Genomic DNA, 17,757 nt, shown 5'->3' with positions numbered 1-17,757 from the left:
GGACTAGGGGAGAGACTGGAGGCAGGGAGACCCCAAAGGAGGCTGCTGCCATAGTGCCCAGGAGGGATGAAGAGAGCCTGCCCAGGGGCTGCCAGGCCATTAGAGAGGAGAGGTGTGTGCCACCAGTGACAGTGAGAGCTGGCATTCCTGCACCCAGCTCCCCAGGCTGTCCTTGCATCCTTTGGTGCTCTTCGAAAGGAAAGAGCTGAAAAAACCCAATGCGCTCAGGGGCCTCATAGCTCAGCATCCAGACTGGAGTGCCCCTGTAAGGACTCCATTTCCCAGAATGCTTGTGCTGTGACATCACTCTCACCTCAGGGGGCCTCTATAGAGCCCCAGGGCATGCAGGGAATCTCAGGTTGTGCAGGCATAGAAGGTGTCAATGCTCAGGCACAGCCAGGCTGTGTAAGAACCCCACCCCACCTAAGGTGGCACAGAATTCTAAGTAATATTCAAATGTTTGAGTGAAATAAAGGGCCGCTAGGGGGCGGTGGAAGGAGCAACACTTGGAACCAGGGAGCAGGGCCGTGGAGAATTCCAATCCAGCCTGGAACCCTGGGTGAACCACAGCACCTTGGGCCTCAGTTTCCTCATCTGTCAAATGAGCCAAGGAAGGAAATGGCAAACCAGTCCAGTATCTGCCCAGGAAACCCCACGTAGGGCCTGAAAGTGAGCACCAGCAAAATCAAAGAATAAAGGAAGGTCAAATTAGAAGAGAAATTGCGGAGAGGAAAATATACCAAATATTACCTGGAAAAGCCATTTATATGCAAAATATGGAGAGATCCCCTGCTCATGTGCACCAGGGGCCACTGCCAACAGATGAGAGCTAAAAGGATGGGAAGCCCTGCCATGTCCTGCCCCCGAAAATGATCCAAGTGGTGTTAAAAAGATAAAGTCAGATTCAGAGAATTTTGTCATTTCTCGGCATGCTTCAAAACTGGCAAAAAAAAAGTGCCATCAATATTTAAATTTTTATTTTGAAACCGACAAATATGAAAAAAGGAATATTTTATAAACACCATAAAACTGAAAGAGGATTGCACATGAAACAAGTTCTAATGTGCACAGCTTGATTTTCCTTTTCAGTAATTAAAACATTCAACATGGCACTTGCAAAGCTATCCTCACTCCCTCTGATTTCCTTCTGTTCTGCTGCATATATTATTAAAATCCATCAATTGCCTTTATTATTTTTTGGAGGGTGAAGACAGGGGAGAGAAAAGTCCTATTACTAGTCCCCTTCAAACTACAATTCTCTCCTACCCAAAATTGAAAAAGAAAGTGGTAAAGAAAGCAGCAGCAAGCAAAATCAATTCCCACACTGTCCCTTTCCCAAAGTGTACTTTTCAGTGTCCATTTTGTATCCATCAGCTCTGACCACGAGAGAGGCTTTGTAACTGCCCTGCTGTAGTGGTTGATCATTATAATAATCACAAGTGTGGCATCTTCCAAAGCTGTTGGCCTTCACGATTCTGTGAGTATCACCAATTACACCCTGCAGTCAGTCTACAGAAGTTCAGACAACTCTTCCAAGGCTTCAGTGAAGTGTCCACGTCTTTTCACAGCACATTCATGTTCCACCATCCACGTGCCAAAATTTGTTCAGCCATTCTTTACACAGCTGCCTATAATCAGGATTTCCTTTTTTTGTATCTTGGACAGGAGGCCTTTAGGAGGGAAGCTTGCTGCAAATCTTTTCCCAGTTAATTGTTTCCCCTCAAATTTTAGAAGCTTTGGGTGTTTTTGTGATAAAATCGACCATTTTCTATGATCTTTGTCCCTTGTTTGGTGATGAACTCTTTCACTATTCAGAAATGTTTCTTCATGGTTCCTTTAATTTACTGAGGTGTTCTTTCATAGCTAACTAATGAATTCATTAGGAACTAATCTTGGTCTATACTGTGAGATGTTAGCCTTATGCAGTACCTTAGGTTTTTTTTTAAGTCTTTACTTTAGGCAATTGGGGTTAAATGACTTGCCCAGGGTCACACAGCTAGTAAGTGTCAAGTGTTTGGTCTGAGGGCAGATTTGAACTCAGGTCCTCCTGACTTCAGGACCAGTGCTCTATCCACTGCGCCCCCTTGCTGCCCTAGTAGCTTAGTTTTTATAATCACTTCTAGTCCTGGGGTATGGGGATGGTGCCTCTAACCTCAGATCCTGCTTCACCTCTTCCCTTTGGCCTGGAACTGGAACCAAGACCCCCAACCTCCTCTAAGTGCCCACAGCCAGCAGCCTCCCCAACCCACTGCTTCTTCATTCACCAGGAGAGAGCTGGTTCCTTCTCACTTTCTCCTTCACACTTCATCTCTGCAGCACTGGGTCTGGTGTTCCTGGTCAGCAGAGGTTCCCTCCATCTTCTGGCTCAGAGCCTGACTCCACTCACTGTGTGTGTGTGGGGGGGGATGGAGGGTGTACAAATTCCTACAGGCTGGGGCTGAGCAAGCCTCCTAAACCAGCTAACCCCAGGGCTTGCCTCTTGTAGTTTAAGCAGATCTACGACCTAGCCTGGAGGTGCTTACTCTTCACAGGGACCAAACCTCAACCTGGGACTTTTCTTCAGATCTTCTTCAATTGTCCCAGGAGGACCTGCTGTTCTGCCCCTACTCTTATTTATTTTTACTGCTCAATATTCACCCTGAGGCACTATTTCATCTGTTTTGTGGGGGGGGGGATCTCCAGAGCCTGGAAGTTTCTGACCTACTTTGCCATTGTCCCAGAATCCTCTATGGGGAAGCATTTTCATACTGATTACATCCATAAAGATTCTCTTTTGTGTGGATTCTCTGATATACAGAAAGACTGGAGCAATAAGTGAAAGCTTTTCCACACTTAATACATACCTAAGGTTTCTCTCCAGTGTGGATTCTCTGATGGGCAGAAAGATTGGAGTTCCACTGGAAAACCTTTCCACATTGATTACACTCATAAGGAATCTCTTTTGTGTGGATTCTGTGATGTACAGAAAGATAGAAGGAAGTAGTGAAAGCTTTTCCACACTGATTACATTGATATGGTTTCTCTCCAGTGTGGGTTCTATGATGTGTATCAAGAACGGACTTCTTTGTAAAAGCCTTTCCACACTGATTACATTCATAAGGTTTCTCTCCAGTGTGGGTTCTCTGATGTGTATCAAGAATGGACTTCTTTGTAAAAGCCTTTCCACACTGATTACATTCATAAGGTTTCTCTCCAGTATGGGTTCTCTGATGGGCAACAAGATGGGAGTTCCTTCGGAAAGTCTTTCCACATTGACCACATTCATAAGGTTTCTCTCCAGTGTGGGTTCTCTGATGTGTATCAAGAATGGACTTCTGTGTAAAAGCCTTTCCACACTGATTACATTCATAAGGTTTCTCTCCAGTGTGGGTTCTCTGATGGGCAGCAAGATGGGAGTTCCTTCGGAAGGTCTTTCCACATTGACCACATTCATAAGGTTTCTCTCCACTGTGAATTCTCTGATGGCCAATAAGGACTGATTTGTAGAAGAAGGCCTTCCCACATTCATTACATTCATGAGGTTTCTCTCCAGTGTGGGTTCTCTGATGTGCATCAAGATAGGACTTCTGTGTAAAAGCCTTTCCACACTGATTACATTCATAAGGTTTCTCTCCACTGTGAATTCTCTGATGGCCAATAAGGACTGATTTGTAGCAGAAGGCCTTCCCACATTCATTACATTCGTAAGGTTTCTCTCCAGTATGCATTCTCTCATGGCCAATAAGCTGTGATCTGTAGCAAAAGGCCTTCTCACATTCGTTACATTTATAAGGCTTCTCTCCAGTATGAATCTTCTGATGTCTAACAGGATCTGAGTTCAAATGAAAGGCCCTCCCACGTTGATTGTATGCATGTGTTTTCCTTCTAGTATGAAATCTAGGATGGTAAGGAAGAGAAGATTGATGGGTTAAGCTTGTTCCACTTGGATTCCATTCATGAGGTTTTCTTCCAGTGTGAATTTTGTGGTGGTTAATGATCTTAGATTTCCAGCTGAAGGCCTTTCTTCCTTCATTACATATATAAAGCTTTCTGTCAGTATAACTTTTCTGATGCCCAGTGAGGTCTGAACTCAAGCTGAAAGCCAGTTTTTGTTGATGACTTTGATGTCTTTGTATTTTAGGAGGCTTCTCATGGGACTGAACGAGCTCTCCCTGTTCAGGAGAGCATTCCCCATATCTACTGTACTGAAAACATTCGTTCCTTGGGGTCATTTTCTTGCAGTGATTCTGGACTGAATACTGTGTGAAGAAGCCCTTTCCAACTTCATTGAATTCACAAGGATTCTTTGGATTTTTATTAGCCCCGATACCAGCGGCACAGCTGTCTTTCAAATTAAAGTCAAAAGAACCATCACTCATGCATCGTAGCCGGCCAGATTCTTCCACAGAAATACTTGGGTTTCTAGAAGTCACCTTCACTTCAGACCTGGTCACTGCATCTGAACAGACAACCACATATATTACAAACACGCACACTGATCAATATATCATCTTCCCTCCAGTGGCAGGAAGGAAACTGATTTATGTTCTATTTCCCCAGTCAAAAAGAATTTTCAACCCTTAAGGGGCAGATTCAATCACTTGAAAATGCCATTACCTCACATCCACCATACGATTTAATTTACAAGGAGCTTCATCTACAATAACGCTGGATCTCCAGAACAGACCTAGGATGCCATCAGGGTAGGGTTCTCATTACACTTCACAACTCAGTCCATGAGCTTTGGATGGCTGAGTGAAAGACTCAAAGTTATTCAGACAAACAAAGTAGGAGGAAATTCCTTATCTACCTAGCAGCAATCAACAGATCCCTTGGAAAGTCTCTGAGGTCCTCATGACTTGCATGTCCTGCCTTCACAGCTCAGAATGGCTGAGTGACCTGACCCATGTCCCTGTACCTGAGACTAGAACTCAAACACTATGGCTATTTATACTCCTTCCACAGCACTAGATGGCTTTTCTTCATCGCACTTTCTATATTTTCTCCAAATGCCTTTTCTGTTACTTATTTTTTCAATTTCAGGTCGTCTTCTTGCTTTTTTGTACCAATCAGTTTTCATTTGCTACCACAGGGTCATTCTTTATAAATTCCATACACTGTTGAGAAATAAGTTTCTTCTTTTTAACTGTCACGTAATAATATTCAATGTTACATACAACTTTTCTTATATTAGATTAAAAACAATATTTTCCTATTTGCTGCACATATAATGAACATCCATAATATTTACCCATTAAATTATTAAGCGTAATGATTTCCTTAGTGAATCCTTCAAAATATTTTTTTCTGTTGCCTTGTATGGGACCATAACATGACTTCCAAACATTTTTTAATTCTCCTGAATTATAATACATTCTGTTTCGGCACATCAGTTCTATAGGATAGCCATTATTCATGTATTTTCTAAAATTTCTTTCATTGATTACAAAACTTACATGATCAGGCCTATAATTGTTTTGGTGTTCATGCAGTTATCTTATCAAACTGTGCCCTCCTGACAAAGTACAAAACATTCTTTCAATTTCTCAAGCTGACATCAAATTGTTTCCAAACGATTAGAAAGGTTTCACATATAAGTGCAAATCGATTGGCAGTGGATGGTCAGAGAAATGCACAGGCCCTCATTTGCTTTTTGTACACTGTACCAGAGTAATTGCCTCATTCCAAGGTTACCTTGTAATCTTATCTCAATAGCGCTATAATTGCTACATCAAGATTTTATAAATGTTTGTGTTTTTCCAGTGCAGATGGCAGGCTCTTTGAAAATATCTTTGAAAATATCATGAACCTTTACACATATTCTACAAAAACAAACATTACATTTCTTCTCATTGCAATGTTAGGGTTACTTTCTGATTTGAACTTATTTTCTGTTTATGCTACTACTCTTCCACCTCTTGGATTTTCAAGAAAACTGCTGAGCAGCACAGGTCAGTCATTCTACAGAATTTCTAAAAGAGTATAGCCCATCTGCCAGTGGTAGAAAGAAGAAAGTTAGGTCTGAAGAGGTCTTTCCTTATAAAGGTTGTTTTTATTCACATAATACACTACTTGTCATTAGCCAATAGAAAAATACATCTTTTACATAGCTACTAGTCATTCATTTTTTTGACCAGTTTGGGGGCTAAAAACAAAATATGAATTTCCATCTCTCAACAAGAAAGCTTATAAAATTCTACCCCCCCATTTTCTACTTTGTCCATATATGAGGGAGCATTTTTATTGTAATCTGGTAAAAAAAAAATCAAAAGACTGGTAGTAGCACATTGAATAGAAAATTGAACTTAGCAGTCAGGAAAACCTGAGTTCAATTTCCAACTCAGACACTTGCTAGCACTGTGATCCTGAGCAAGTCACAACCTTTGCCTGTTTCCTCAGTTGTAAACTGGAGACAACTCTACCTACCCTTAGGCATTTTTGTGAGGATGAAATAATATTATGTCTATAAAGCAGTTGGCCCAGTAACTGGCACATAGCAGGCATTATATAATTGCTGGTTATTATTATTTTTGTTATTAATTATTAAATCAACTTGATGCAGATCCAAATTAAAGATGGGTTTCTGAGTTATGAACCAAATACTGCGGCCTTTGTTCAGAGAATGAAGTCCAACTTTGAAATGAAATTTGTATATTATATTATGTTGAACATCTTCCAAATGGTAGTTTATAATTAAAAATTCCATGCCTATTGAACAAAAATCATTAAAATAAATAAATTAACATTGAAGTCTTGGAGGTAACAGTAAACATGAGGTCTCTTTCTAAAAAAAAGAATCTTCTAGAAAGCATCATATTAAAATTATATAATAGAAAGTAGAATAAAATTATATATTTTATAATTGTACAATGAAATGAAAGTATTAATTTGTAACTTTAGTGGTAAAAGTTTTCCAGGTTATTCTCATTAAATAAATTCCAAATTCAAAATAAAAAAGCATAAATTTAAAATATTATGAATAGTATATTAAATCACTAGGGAGCTTCACAACATAATTTGTTCCTGAAAGGAGTTCTAAAAACAAAAGATTGGGGGAACTACTACTCTAGACTATCTTTGTTCATTGCCTGGATCAATGTTCCTAAAGATTAAATTCTTTTGGTTCTACTCACTTCTGCCTACATCAGTTCAAAGAGTTCTTCAGGGGTTTCTCTGACACTGCCTTTCACCATTCTTATGGCTCAATAATTTTCCATTATATTCTTACATCATCATTTCTTCAGCCATTTCCCAATCATTGGCGTTATCTTCATTTCCAGATCTTTACAACAACAACAGAAGCTGGGGCAGATAGGTGGTGCAGTGGATAGAGCCCTGGCACTGGAGTCAGGAGGACCTGAGTTCAAAATCTGGCCTCAGACACAGAACACTCACTAGCTGTGTGACTCTGGGCAAATCACTTAACCCCAATTGTCTTACCAAAAAAATAAAAACAAAACCAAAAAACAGCAGCTGTATTTTTGTGTTGTGTAAATACACATTTAAACAAAGTTTTCCTCTTTCTATGATCCCTTTAACATATACATCTAGAGTCTAGTGGTTGTCATGGGATCAAAGGGCACAGAATTGACTGAGCTTAGGGGCAGGGTTCCAAAAGATATCACAGAACGCCGTTCTTTCATTTTCAATACTTTGTGATTCTTTGAATCAAGGTTCTTTTATACATACAACGTGTTGTCTGGTTCTGCTTTTTAATGCATTCTGCTACTCTCCTCTGTTTTTATAGGGGCATTCATCCCATGTACATTTTATTGTAAGAATTAATTCGTTTTTTCCATGATATCCTCTGATCTTTCCTCTTTATCCCTTCCTCAGTGCTTAGAAAGAAAAATGAAGTGGGAGAAAGGGATGGAATGAACACTAGTAATGGAGCATTGAGATGGTGTGACCCCACTTCTCACCCCACCTTGTCTTCCATCCATCCCAGTCCCAGCAGGAACACTCCCTTAAATGTCTCTTATCCATTTTTCTCCCTGTTGGAAGCTGCCTCTGTGGTGCAAAGTTATTTTCCACCATGAGGCAGCTGGGGGGCACAATGGACAGAGAGCTAGACTCAGACATTTTCTACCTGGGTGACTACTGGGGCAGTCACAGTACCTGTGTCTGAGACATCTGTTAAAGCTCAACCCAGGCTTACAACTTCCAGTATGGCAGTGGACTTCATTCCTACCCACAGCGAGCTGAATGGAGATAGAGAAAATCATGAAACAGGGCTGCCTGGCTCACTACAAATTTAGTTTACTCAGCTGTGTGCTTACTGTGCAAAGGAGTTTTTCTTTTTTTTACATCTCCCTAACTGCCTCCCTCTCCCAGTCACTAGAGTAGCTTTTCCACATCTCTTCATTCCTTCCCAAACCACTTATTTGACTTGCTTCCCCAACACTCTCAGCTCAACACATGGCCTCATATTTTTCTAAAAATATTGGACATGTCCAAGAGTTTTCTCATCTCCTCCTCATCTTGCATAAATCAGATGCCTTCTTTTCCCCTTTTCCCTGCTCTCACATGAAGAAGTGGCCCCTCTGGTTGCCAAGGCAAATGCCTTTACATGCAGAAATGGACCCAGTTCATGCCATCTTCTCTCCCAGCTTACTCCCTTCACTGTCATCCCCAGTTTTTCTCTAATTTTCCATCTCTGTTTGTTTACTGGCTCTAAGTGGAGTTTCCAACCTTTTTCCTCCATTCTCTTCCAGACTCTGCTCCCCAGCTTCCAATGTCATTGCTCAGCTGAAACCACTCTCTGCAGAGCTACCAAACATCTCCTGATTGCTACTGCACTGGTTTTTCTCAATGCTCATCCTTCTTGACCTCTTTGCAGTCAATGCCACAATCATCCCCCTTTCCTGGATTTTCTCTTCTCTCTGGGTTCTGGTAACAACACTTTTCCTCCTGAAGCAATTCAGGTTAACTGGCTTGCCTGAGGCTGGATTTCAATTCAGGTCCTCCTGAAACACTGTGCCACCTAGCTGACCTGGTGAGAACCCTTTCTCTTGATTCTAGGAATTCCAAAACTAAAGTCATTATCTTTCCCCCAACATTTCCCTCTTCTTACTTCCCTATTACTCTCACCCTCCCAATTATCTGGCCTCATAACCTAGATTTTTTCTGTTCTTCATCATCTCTCACATACTCACACTTCACACCCCCAATTCAACCTTACGTGAAGTATTATTGATTATGCCTTTGTAATATCTCTCCCATACCTCCCCTTGTCTGCCAACTTTGCCACTTTCTTTGTTCAGGCCTGAATTGCCTCATGCCTGGATTATAATTCGAAGAGTCTTCTGGCTGGACTCACCCACTCAGTCCACCATGGAGCTGTCAAACTCATCTTCCTAAAACACACCTCTCTTTATTTCATTGACTATTCGATAAACTCCATAGCCAACTATTACCAGGATCAAATATAAACTCTTTACCATGAGAGCCAAATATAAAATCCTCCTGCTTGGCTGGAAGGCAACTGAAAGGCCATGATGTCCAAGCACCTCATTTTACACGTGGGGAAACTGAAGCTCAGAGGTTCAGTGACTTGCCCAGGATCACTTTGTTAAAAAGTATTTAAAAAACAATTCCAAGTCAGGTCTTCTGTCCCCTAGGCTGGCACTCCCTTTATTACAATATAAATCACTTGTTAACAACCCTCACACACTTGCTTTCATCTCACTCACCTGGACAAAAGTTCCATGGGCCTTTTGGTTCCAGAATCCATGGTGCTTCCCCTTTCTGAAAGAAGGAGATCAGATCTTCTCTGGTAACTGGAAGCCCTAGGCATTGGGAACATAGAAAGGATGAGAATGGAGAGAAATTTATAATTTGGTCCTCTTTAGGGAAAGGGGACATGTAAGCAAGGACCACAGGATGGTTCCCAGAATTCTTCAAGGATGGTTTCCATGATATTGATGGTTGGGATCTTTGGAGGAGGGACTGTGGGGTGATGCAGCCAATTGGGAATCAGAAAATGTCATCTCTGTTCACCCCTTTCATAGAAGAATGGATACACTCCATAGCTTCCATTATTTAGAAATTAGAGGCACTGGTAGTGCAATGATAAGAGCCCTGGGATGAGTCAGGAAGGCTTGATTCCAAATCCCGCCTCAGATGGTAGTAGCTGTGTGTCCCTGGGCAAATTACATCACTTCTGTGTGCCTCAGTTTCCTCAGCTAAAAAATAGGGATGATGATCGTACCAAACTCGCAGAGACGTTGTGAGGATCAAATGAGAAAATACTTAGAAGTTACTGAGCACAGTGCCTGATGCACAGTAGATTTATGCAAAAGGTTATTGCCTTCCCTTCTTTTCCCACCACCAGTGCTGGAATTTGAGGGATCAAGGAAGGAGAAGAAAGATAAACTTGCTACACTAGTGAGAAGATTAAATCGATTCAGCATCATTTATTGATCCCATCTACAATTCCTTTATTTTGTCCTGTAATTGCTAAGTCATGGTTCTTTCTCTGAACTTAGTTCAGAATTCAGCAGGTCTCTAATGAGTTAACTTTAAACATCCAGCTCTCCAGCTCATCACAGATCCATTCTTGCCTCCAGGAATTTAACTGTCCTTGAGGGACCTCTGTGAATACCAGGCTTTGGGGCCTAATCTCTTTAGGGCACCAGACCCTCCTTCCAGGATGTCCAACATGTCTGCTGTGTTATCTCTAAGATCTTGCAGGTGCTTCAAGACAAGAAACATTCCTTAGTCATGGGGAAGAAGGAGTGGCTTTTTGCCAGCCCTTCACTCCCAAACTTCCAACCCACCCCATTGGTCCCTGTGCCACAGCTTTGAACCCAGTTATGTTGGTTTCACTCCCATGACACTATCTTCCCGTTCTGCTCCTTGTCCTCTATTCCCCAAAACCTATAAAAGGGGAGCTGACTGTCTGCTTGGGATCTTTGGCCAGAGGCAGAGCCAGGACCCTTTTAGTAGCAGGCAGTGTGCCCCTGCTAAGAAAGGAAATCTTGCTCAGAAAATTGCCTCAGTTCACCTTATTGTTGAATTTCACACCCAACACTAGCCAGGATTAGGAGCACTGAGCTACCAAATAATGCTTGTTAACAAGAAGACCTTTCTAAACCCTAGACCCTTCCCAAAAAGGAAGGGTTGCCCTGGCAGCTAGGGGGTTCCTTTGCTGCCCATCTTCAAGGAAAAGCTGCATGAGTGGTTTTCAGAGATTTCTCAGGCAAAAACTAGCTCCACTTAGAGGTTAGACTAGATATAACCTCTAAGATTAGCTCTAAGTCTGAGATTCTCTAATACTGGATTGACTTTTGACCTGAAGCTACATAAAATAAAAGGGAGACAACTTCAGGAGCAACAAGGGAATGTACTGATTGCCATCACATAATTCAAAGACCTTTCATAGGAAAACCAGCAGCAGGAGGACCCTGTGGAGAGACCAGCACTTTTGTCTTGGGAATCATTGACAAGGCTCAAACCCTGCACACTAAGGGAGGGAATGAAGACATGGCTTTGATGGCAGATTCAGAGCTAGCAGAGGACATGGTCCTTACCCAGAGACAGCAGGTTCTGGGCATTCTCCAGCATGACCTCCTTGTACAGCTCTTTCTGAGAATGGTCCAGGAGGCCCCACTCCTCCTCAGTGAAGTCCACAGCCACATCCTGGAATGTCACCAACTCCTAAACCATCAAAAGTCACATCATTTAGAGCTGAGACTCCAGAATTCATCTAGCCCAATTCATCAACTTGCATGAAGAAACTGAAGCACAAGAGAGATTTGGCCAAAACTCATAACCTTTATGATTGTCAGAGGGGAGATTCAAGGAGGAAATTGAAACACAGAAGGGATTTTCCCAAAACTTATATAACCTTTGTGAGTGTGACAGCCAACACTTGAAACCATAGCCATTAAGAGTCCAATGGAATGTTGAGGAAAGCATTTTATATTTGAAGTGAGAATCATGTTGGATTAATAAACGTGGGAGAAATGTCTTACTATGAAATGCTTTTCCTACAGAATCAAGGAAAAGGTATGTGCTCTACCAGTGAGGTATGGAGTCTGTGGAGGAGAAAGAGAGAAGGTGACATGAAATTCCTCCTCATCAAAAGTGTCGTAAGAGGTAGGTTGAGAAAATTCTATGAAGAGTTTGTGGGAAGCTGGCAAGCACTACGTATTCTAGGATGAACAAAACATTACCCAACATCACCGAGGAAACAACAAAGAAAACTAAGGTTGTAGGCAATTTCCTGAAAGGCTGAAATGGTCTTGTCTAGATGAAGGCATGAAGAGGACTCACAAGAGATGTTCCTCAGAGAAAAGAGAATTGAAATACTGCAGATGCATCCTTCTGAGCTCCCTATCACGATGTTCCCACCAAAGTGGATGCTGACGCCGTAGCATGGTGAGAGAAATATCCTAACCCCTGCCTCCACTTGAGGTAAGGTAGTTTTCTGCTCAAAGCGGTTGCAGCCGTTCTCAAGACTTTACTGGCTCACTGCATATAGCTTGTCTGCGTCATTGTCTTCCCCATTAGAATATGAGCTTGTTAACAGGGGCGGCCTTTTGCTTCCTCTGAATTTACAGTGCTTAGTACTGCGCCTGGCACACAGAGTAGGTGCTTAATAAATGTATATTGATCGGATGATTGGCTGGCAGAGGAAAAAAAAGAGAGATCGTACTGACTAGCTGGACTGCACTGAGTGGTATGGGACTGTTGCCAGCCAAGTGAAGAGCCACTGTTTTACTGAAAGCATGAGGTGACCCTAGGTACAACGTGTCATAGCTAAAGCAGTTGCCGTCTTTGCTTTATGATTGCTTTCACTTGTTCGTGGCGCCATTCCTTAATTCTCATGTTTAGTCATATAGAAACGAGTAACTATGATGGGGACATGTATTATTTTATTAACTGGGGCTGGAGATGGACCTAATTTGCAAGAACAACATTGACAGAACATCTATTAGGAAAAAATTATCTCTAGAACTCGATCACTGGCAATGAACAGTTAAGAGAATGAGTTCAGATACAAGAGAATGGCTACATCTGTAAAGCCTTGGGGAGGAGTCATCTCTTGTTCCAGTCTGCTACAAGTAGACCCCAAGTTTGGCCAAGGCACTTGGCATTTCATTCTGTTCCATTTCTAGCACAACTACATGATTCACTTTTCCAGAAGTTCTGTTACTTTAGAGCAATTCTCTTTCCTGTGGACAAAACTCTCTCCACTTTTTCATCATTTTGATTTCTTCTTTCAACCATGATTTCTGTTCTCTTTGTAATCTATATTTCACTTTTAACTTCCTTTATTTCTAATATTGAACTTCTTAACAATCAAAGAATATTAGTTGTTCCTTAATGTTTTAGATTCCCAAGCATTTATGGAACTTGGTTTTCCCCTGGGGTCTTCTGAATCATTATTCTGCAGACAGGAAGGCTGTACTTTAAATGTCTGATAATTAATCTATAACTGAAATCTTGAACTTGCTCCCACTGAAGCACTTCCCAGCCTTCTTCCTTTTCCACTGTGCCTCATTAATCCTTCACCGACATGGGGTGCGCCATGAACTCCAGACCTCCACTTAAGGGGAGATCTCAGCTCCTGTCTTCTAATTTCTTAGCTCCACCACTTGGGAGTTTTCCACCACATACCAGTGACTGGTGTCTTCTACACTGTCCCCCCCCCCAGTTCGTCTGCAGTCTCCCTTGAAAATGTAAACTCCCTGAGCATAGTCTTATGTTTTTTGTATTTGAAACCTTAAACCTTAGCACAGTGCCTGGCATACAGTCGACACTTAATAAATGCTTATGGAATACCTGCTTGCATTCTCTTCATCTCAAAACCATTCCATGTAATCTCACAGTGTCTTCTTTACCTCCTCCATTTCTGACCACACTTTTCCAGTCTCCTTCTATGATCCAGCGACCACATGACAACTCGGACTGGTACATATTCCCCAGGGTCCCCAGGGTCCTGAGGACCTCTGCTTGTCTCCATCTTGAATTGACTGAATTGAGACCTGGGAAGATGTGTATGAACTGAGGCAGAGTGAGTGCACAGGACCAGGAGGACAATTTCTGCTCTGCAGAAAACACAGACTTGTGTGTAGATGGAGGTGGGCTAAGCAAGCAAGAAGAGAGCAAAGCCGGGGGATGGAGCCAAGATGGCAGAGTGAAAACAGTGACTTGCTTGAGCTCTCCCCCCAAACCCCTCCAAATACCTATAAAAAATGGCTCTAAACAAATTCTAAAGCAGCAGAACCCAAAAAAAGACAGAGTGAAGCAAATTTCTACCCAAGACAACCTGGATAGTTGATCAAAAAGGTCTATCGCACCGGACTGGTAGAGGAGTGCAGTTTGATGTGGGTGGTCAGGCCACAGTGAACCTGGAGCAGGCCTCAGAAGATTGAATGGCGGGCAGCTGTGGCAGTTTCCAGACTTCTCAACGCAGGAACTCCAAAGAAAACTTAGAAGGTGAGTGGGAAAAGTCTGTTTCTGTGATAAGAGAGGAGCTAGGTCTCAGTGTCAGTTCAGGAGAGGATGGCCCCCAGGGCAGCCGCTGCCTCCTGAGCTTCAGGCCCACAGACTGAGGGGGAATCATGTGGTTGATCAGAGGGGGATTGCAGGGATCTCTTTGCCAGTGGTGAGGCAGGAATATCTTGCCTTGCCCGTGCTTGGATCTGGGTCACACTTCTGGGTGGCAATCCTGGGGTTAGGAGGAGCGCTGGCATGGTGGAGCTTATAGTGGCTGTGGAAAGGAAATTCTCCTCACAGTTCCGAGACAGAAAAGATTGCTTGTGGTTACTCATAGACCAGAGCATAGGCCAAGAAAGGAGTAAACACCTTGCCCCTTATCATACCACCTTGGAAGTACTGAAAATTTACAGGTCCTTACAAGTATCTGTGAAAACAGCTATACAAACACCTGAAGCTTGGGACAGCACATTCTCCACATTGGAAGCAGATTCTTACCTTAACAAAGAATCTAAAACTCAAATAATTGGCTGGGATCACGAGCAAACCTCGCAAACAGAGTCAGACTATATCATCTTGCTTTGGTGACAAAGAAGATCAAAACAGACAACCAGAAGATAACAAAGTCAAAGCTTCTACATCCAAAGCTTCCAAGAAAAATATGAATCAGTCCCAGGCCTTGGAAGAGCTCAAAAGGGATCTTGAGAAGCAAGTAAGAGAAGTAGAGGAAAAACGGGGAAGAGAAATGAGTGATGGAAGAAAATCATGAAAAACAAGTCAATAGCTTGCTAAAGGAGACCCCAAAAACACTTACAATAATCTAACCCAAATGGTAAAAGAGGTCTAAAAAGCCAATGAGGAGAAGCATGCCCTAAAAAGCAAAATTGGCCAGATGGAAAAGGAAGTTCAAAAGATTACTCAAGAAAACACTTCCTTAAAAACTAGAATAGAGCAATTGGAAGCTAGTGACTTTATGAGAAATCATGACACGGTAGAACAAATCCAAAAGAATGAAAAATTAGAAAACAATGTGAAATATCTCATTGGAAAAACAACTGACCTGGAAAATAAATCCAGGAGAGAGAATTTAAAAACTATTGGACCATCTGAAAGCCATGATCAAAAAAAGAGCCTAGACATCATCTTTCAAGAAATTATCCAGGAAAACTGCCCTGATATATTAGAACCAGAGGGCAAAATAGAAATTGAAAGAATCCACAGATCTCCTCCTGAAAGAGATCCCCAAAGGAAAACTCCTAGAAATATTGTAGCCAAATTCCAGAGTTCCCAGTCAAGGAGAAAATATTACAAGCCAGAAGAAACAATTCAAGTATTCTGGAAACACAATCAGGATAACACAAGATTTAGCAGCTTCTACATTAAAGGACTCAGGGCATGGAATATAATATTCCGAGGGCAAAGGAGATAGGATTACAACCAAGAATCACCTACCCAGCAAAACTGAGTATAATCCTTCAGGGGGAAAAATGGTCATTCAGTGAAATAGAGGAATTTCAAGCATTCTTGATGAAAAGAGCATAGCTGAATAGAAAATTTGACTTTCAAATACAGGACTCAAGTGTAACGTGAAGAGGTAAACAGGAAAGAGAAATTATAAGAGAATTATTAAGGTTGAACCGTTTACATTCCTGCATGGAAAGATGATATTTATAACTCATGAGACATTTGTCAGTATTAGGGTAGTTGGAGGGAAAAAATTATATGTAGATAGATAGATAGATAGATAGATAGATAGATAGATAGATAGATAGAGGGCACAGGGTGAGTTGAAGATTAAGGGGTCATATCTGGAGAATAGAATTAAGGGATGAGGGAGGATTATACTAGGAGAAGAAGAAAGAGGGAGGGAGAATGGAATAAATTATCTCACAAAACACAGAAAAGAATGGGATCTTACAGTGGAGGGGAAATGGGGGAAGGTGTGAATATTATTCTCATAGGATTTGGCTTTAGGAGGGAATAACATATACACTCAATTGGGTATGGAAATCTGTCTTACCTTACAGGAAAATAGGGAGAGAAGGGGACAAGAGAGCAGGGAGATGATAGAGGGGAGGGCAGATTGGGAAAAGGGGTAATCAGAAGCAAATACTTCTGAGGAGGGACAGGGTCAAAAGAAAGAATAGAATAAATGGGGGGGACAGGATGAAGGGAAACATACTTAGTTTTTCACAACATGTCTACTATGGAAGTGTTTTGCATAACTGCACATGTATAACCTATATTGAGTTGCTTGCCTTTTCAATGAGGGTGGGTGGGGAGGGAGGAAGGGAGAAAATTTGGAACCCAAAGTTTTAAAAACACATGTTTAAAAAAATGTTTTCACATGCAACTGGGAAATAAGAAACACAGGAAATGGGGTACAGAAATCTACTCTGCCCTACAGGAAAATAGAAGGGGAAGGGATTAAGAGAAGCGGGGGGGAGAGACAGAAGAGAGGCCAGACTAGGAGAAGGGGTATTCAGAATGCATGCCATCTTGGGGTGGGGGGAGGGGTGAGATGGGGTGAAAATTTGAAACTCAAAATCTTGTGGAAGTAAATGCTGAAAACTAAAAATGAATAAATTCATATTTAAAAAAACAAAAAGAAGTGAGCAAAGCCATGAGGCCTAGGGATAGGTACTGAGTGAAGTGGTCACCCTTGTCAGTTACTCCTAATGAGGAGGAACCTGAAAACAAACACAAAGAGCAGCAATTGGGGGGGGGGGTTGGTGCTCAAGATTAAAAAGTGCCACTGGTACACTTCAAAACAGAGAAGAAGAGAGCAGGGCAGTGTGGTTACTACTGAATTCAGTTTATATCAATTTTTGTAAAGAAATGATCCATAGGTAAGAGAAACAGCCAGCCTCAGAGATGATCCTCCGTGTTGATGGAACTGGCCACATGGGCTGATGTTGGTGAAGTCTGAGGACAGAGTACACTCACCTGGGCTGGGGGTCTGCAGCTCCCAGGGGCCATTCCCTCTGGCTCCAGTCTCCCTGCTTGGTCAGGCCTTGATCTTCTGCAGACTGAGCTGGGAAGGAACAAGGATCCCAGAGGGGTAGATGTCTTTTCCTTCTCTTCCAGGCAGAAGGCTGGCCTACAAGAATTTACAGAGGGTGAGGTGTCTGAGGAGTTACAGAGGCCCTGTTCCTGCCCACAGAGGAGAGACCCCAACCAACAGAGGAGGGCACCTGTGCCAGATTAGGAAAACTGGGTCTGCAAACAGAGACTATTTGCCACTCCCTGTGACTCCTTCTGTTTCACCTCATTCCCCTCCCCTTTGTCCTACAGAGACCCAAGAGGCAGAAGAGGCTTGGGAACCCAAATGGG

At 42.1% G+C, this 17,757-nt stretch overlaps 1 protein-coding gene across 1 annotated transcript; it reads right to left on the bottom strand.

Annotated features, from left to right (window-relative positions):
• Positions 1-955: 955 nt before the first annotated feature.
• Positions 956-17,501, bottom strand: LOC110203784 (uncharacterized). Its single transcript, XM_020980231.2, is given in 4 exon segments — positions 956-4,438; positions 9,672-9,767; positions 11,511-11,637; positions 17,371-17,501. Coding segments are annotated over 4 exon segments (1,968 nt in total). The 5' UTR covers positions 17,404-17,501; the 3' UTR covers positions 956-2,726.
• Positions 17,502-17,757: the final 256 nt, after the last annotated feature.

This window comes from Phascolarctos cinereus, unplaced genomic scaffold (genome assembly GCF_003287225.1).
Source record: "Phascolarctos cinereus isolate Bilbo 61053 unplaced genomic scaffold, phaCin_HiC Scaffold_726;HRSCAF=1367, whole genome shotgun sequence".
Classification (NCBI taxonomy): domain Eukaryota; kingdom Metazoa; phylum Chordata; class Mammalia; order Diprotodontia; family Phascolarctidae; genus Phascolarctos; species Phascolarctos cinereus.
Note: the sequence above shows the minus strand (reverse complement) of the source record. Positions and strands in the feature narration are given on the sequence as shown.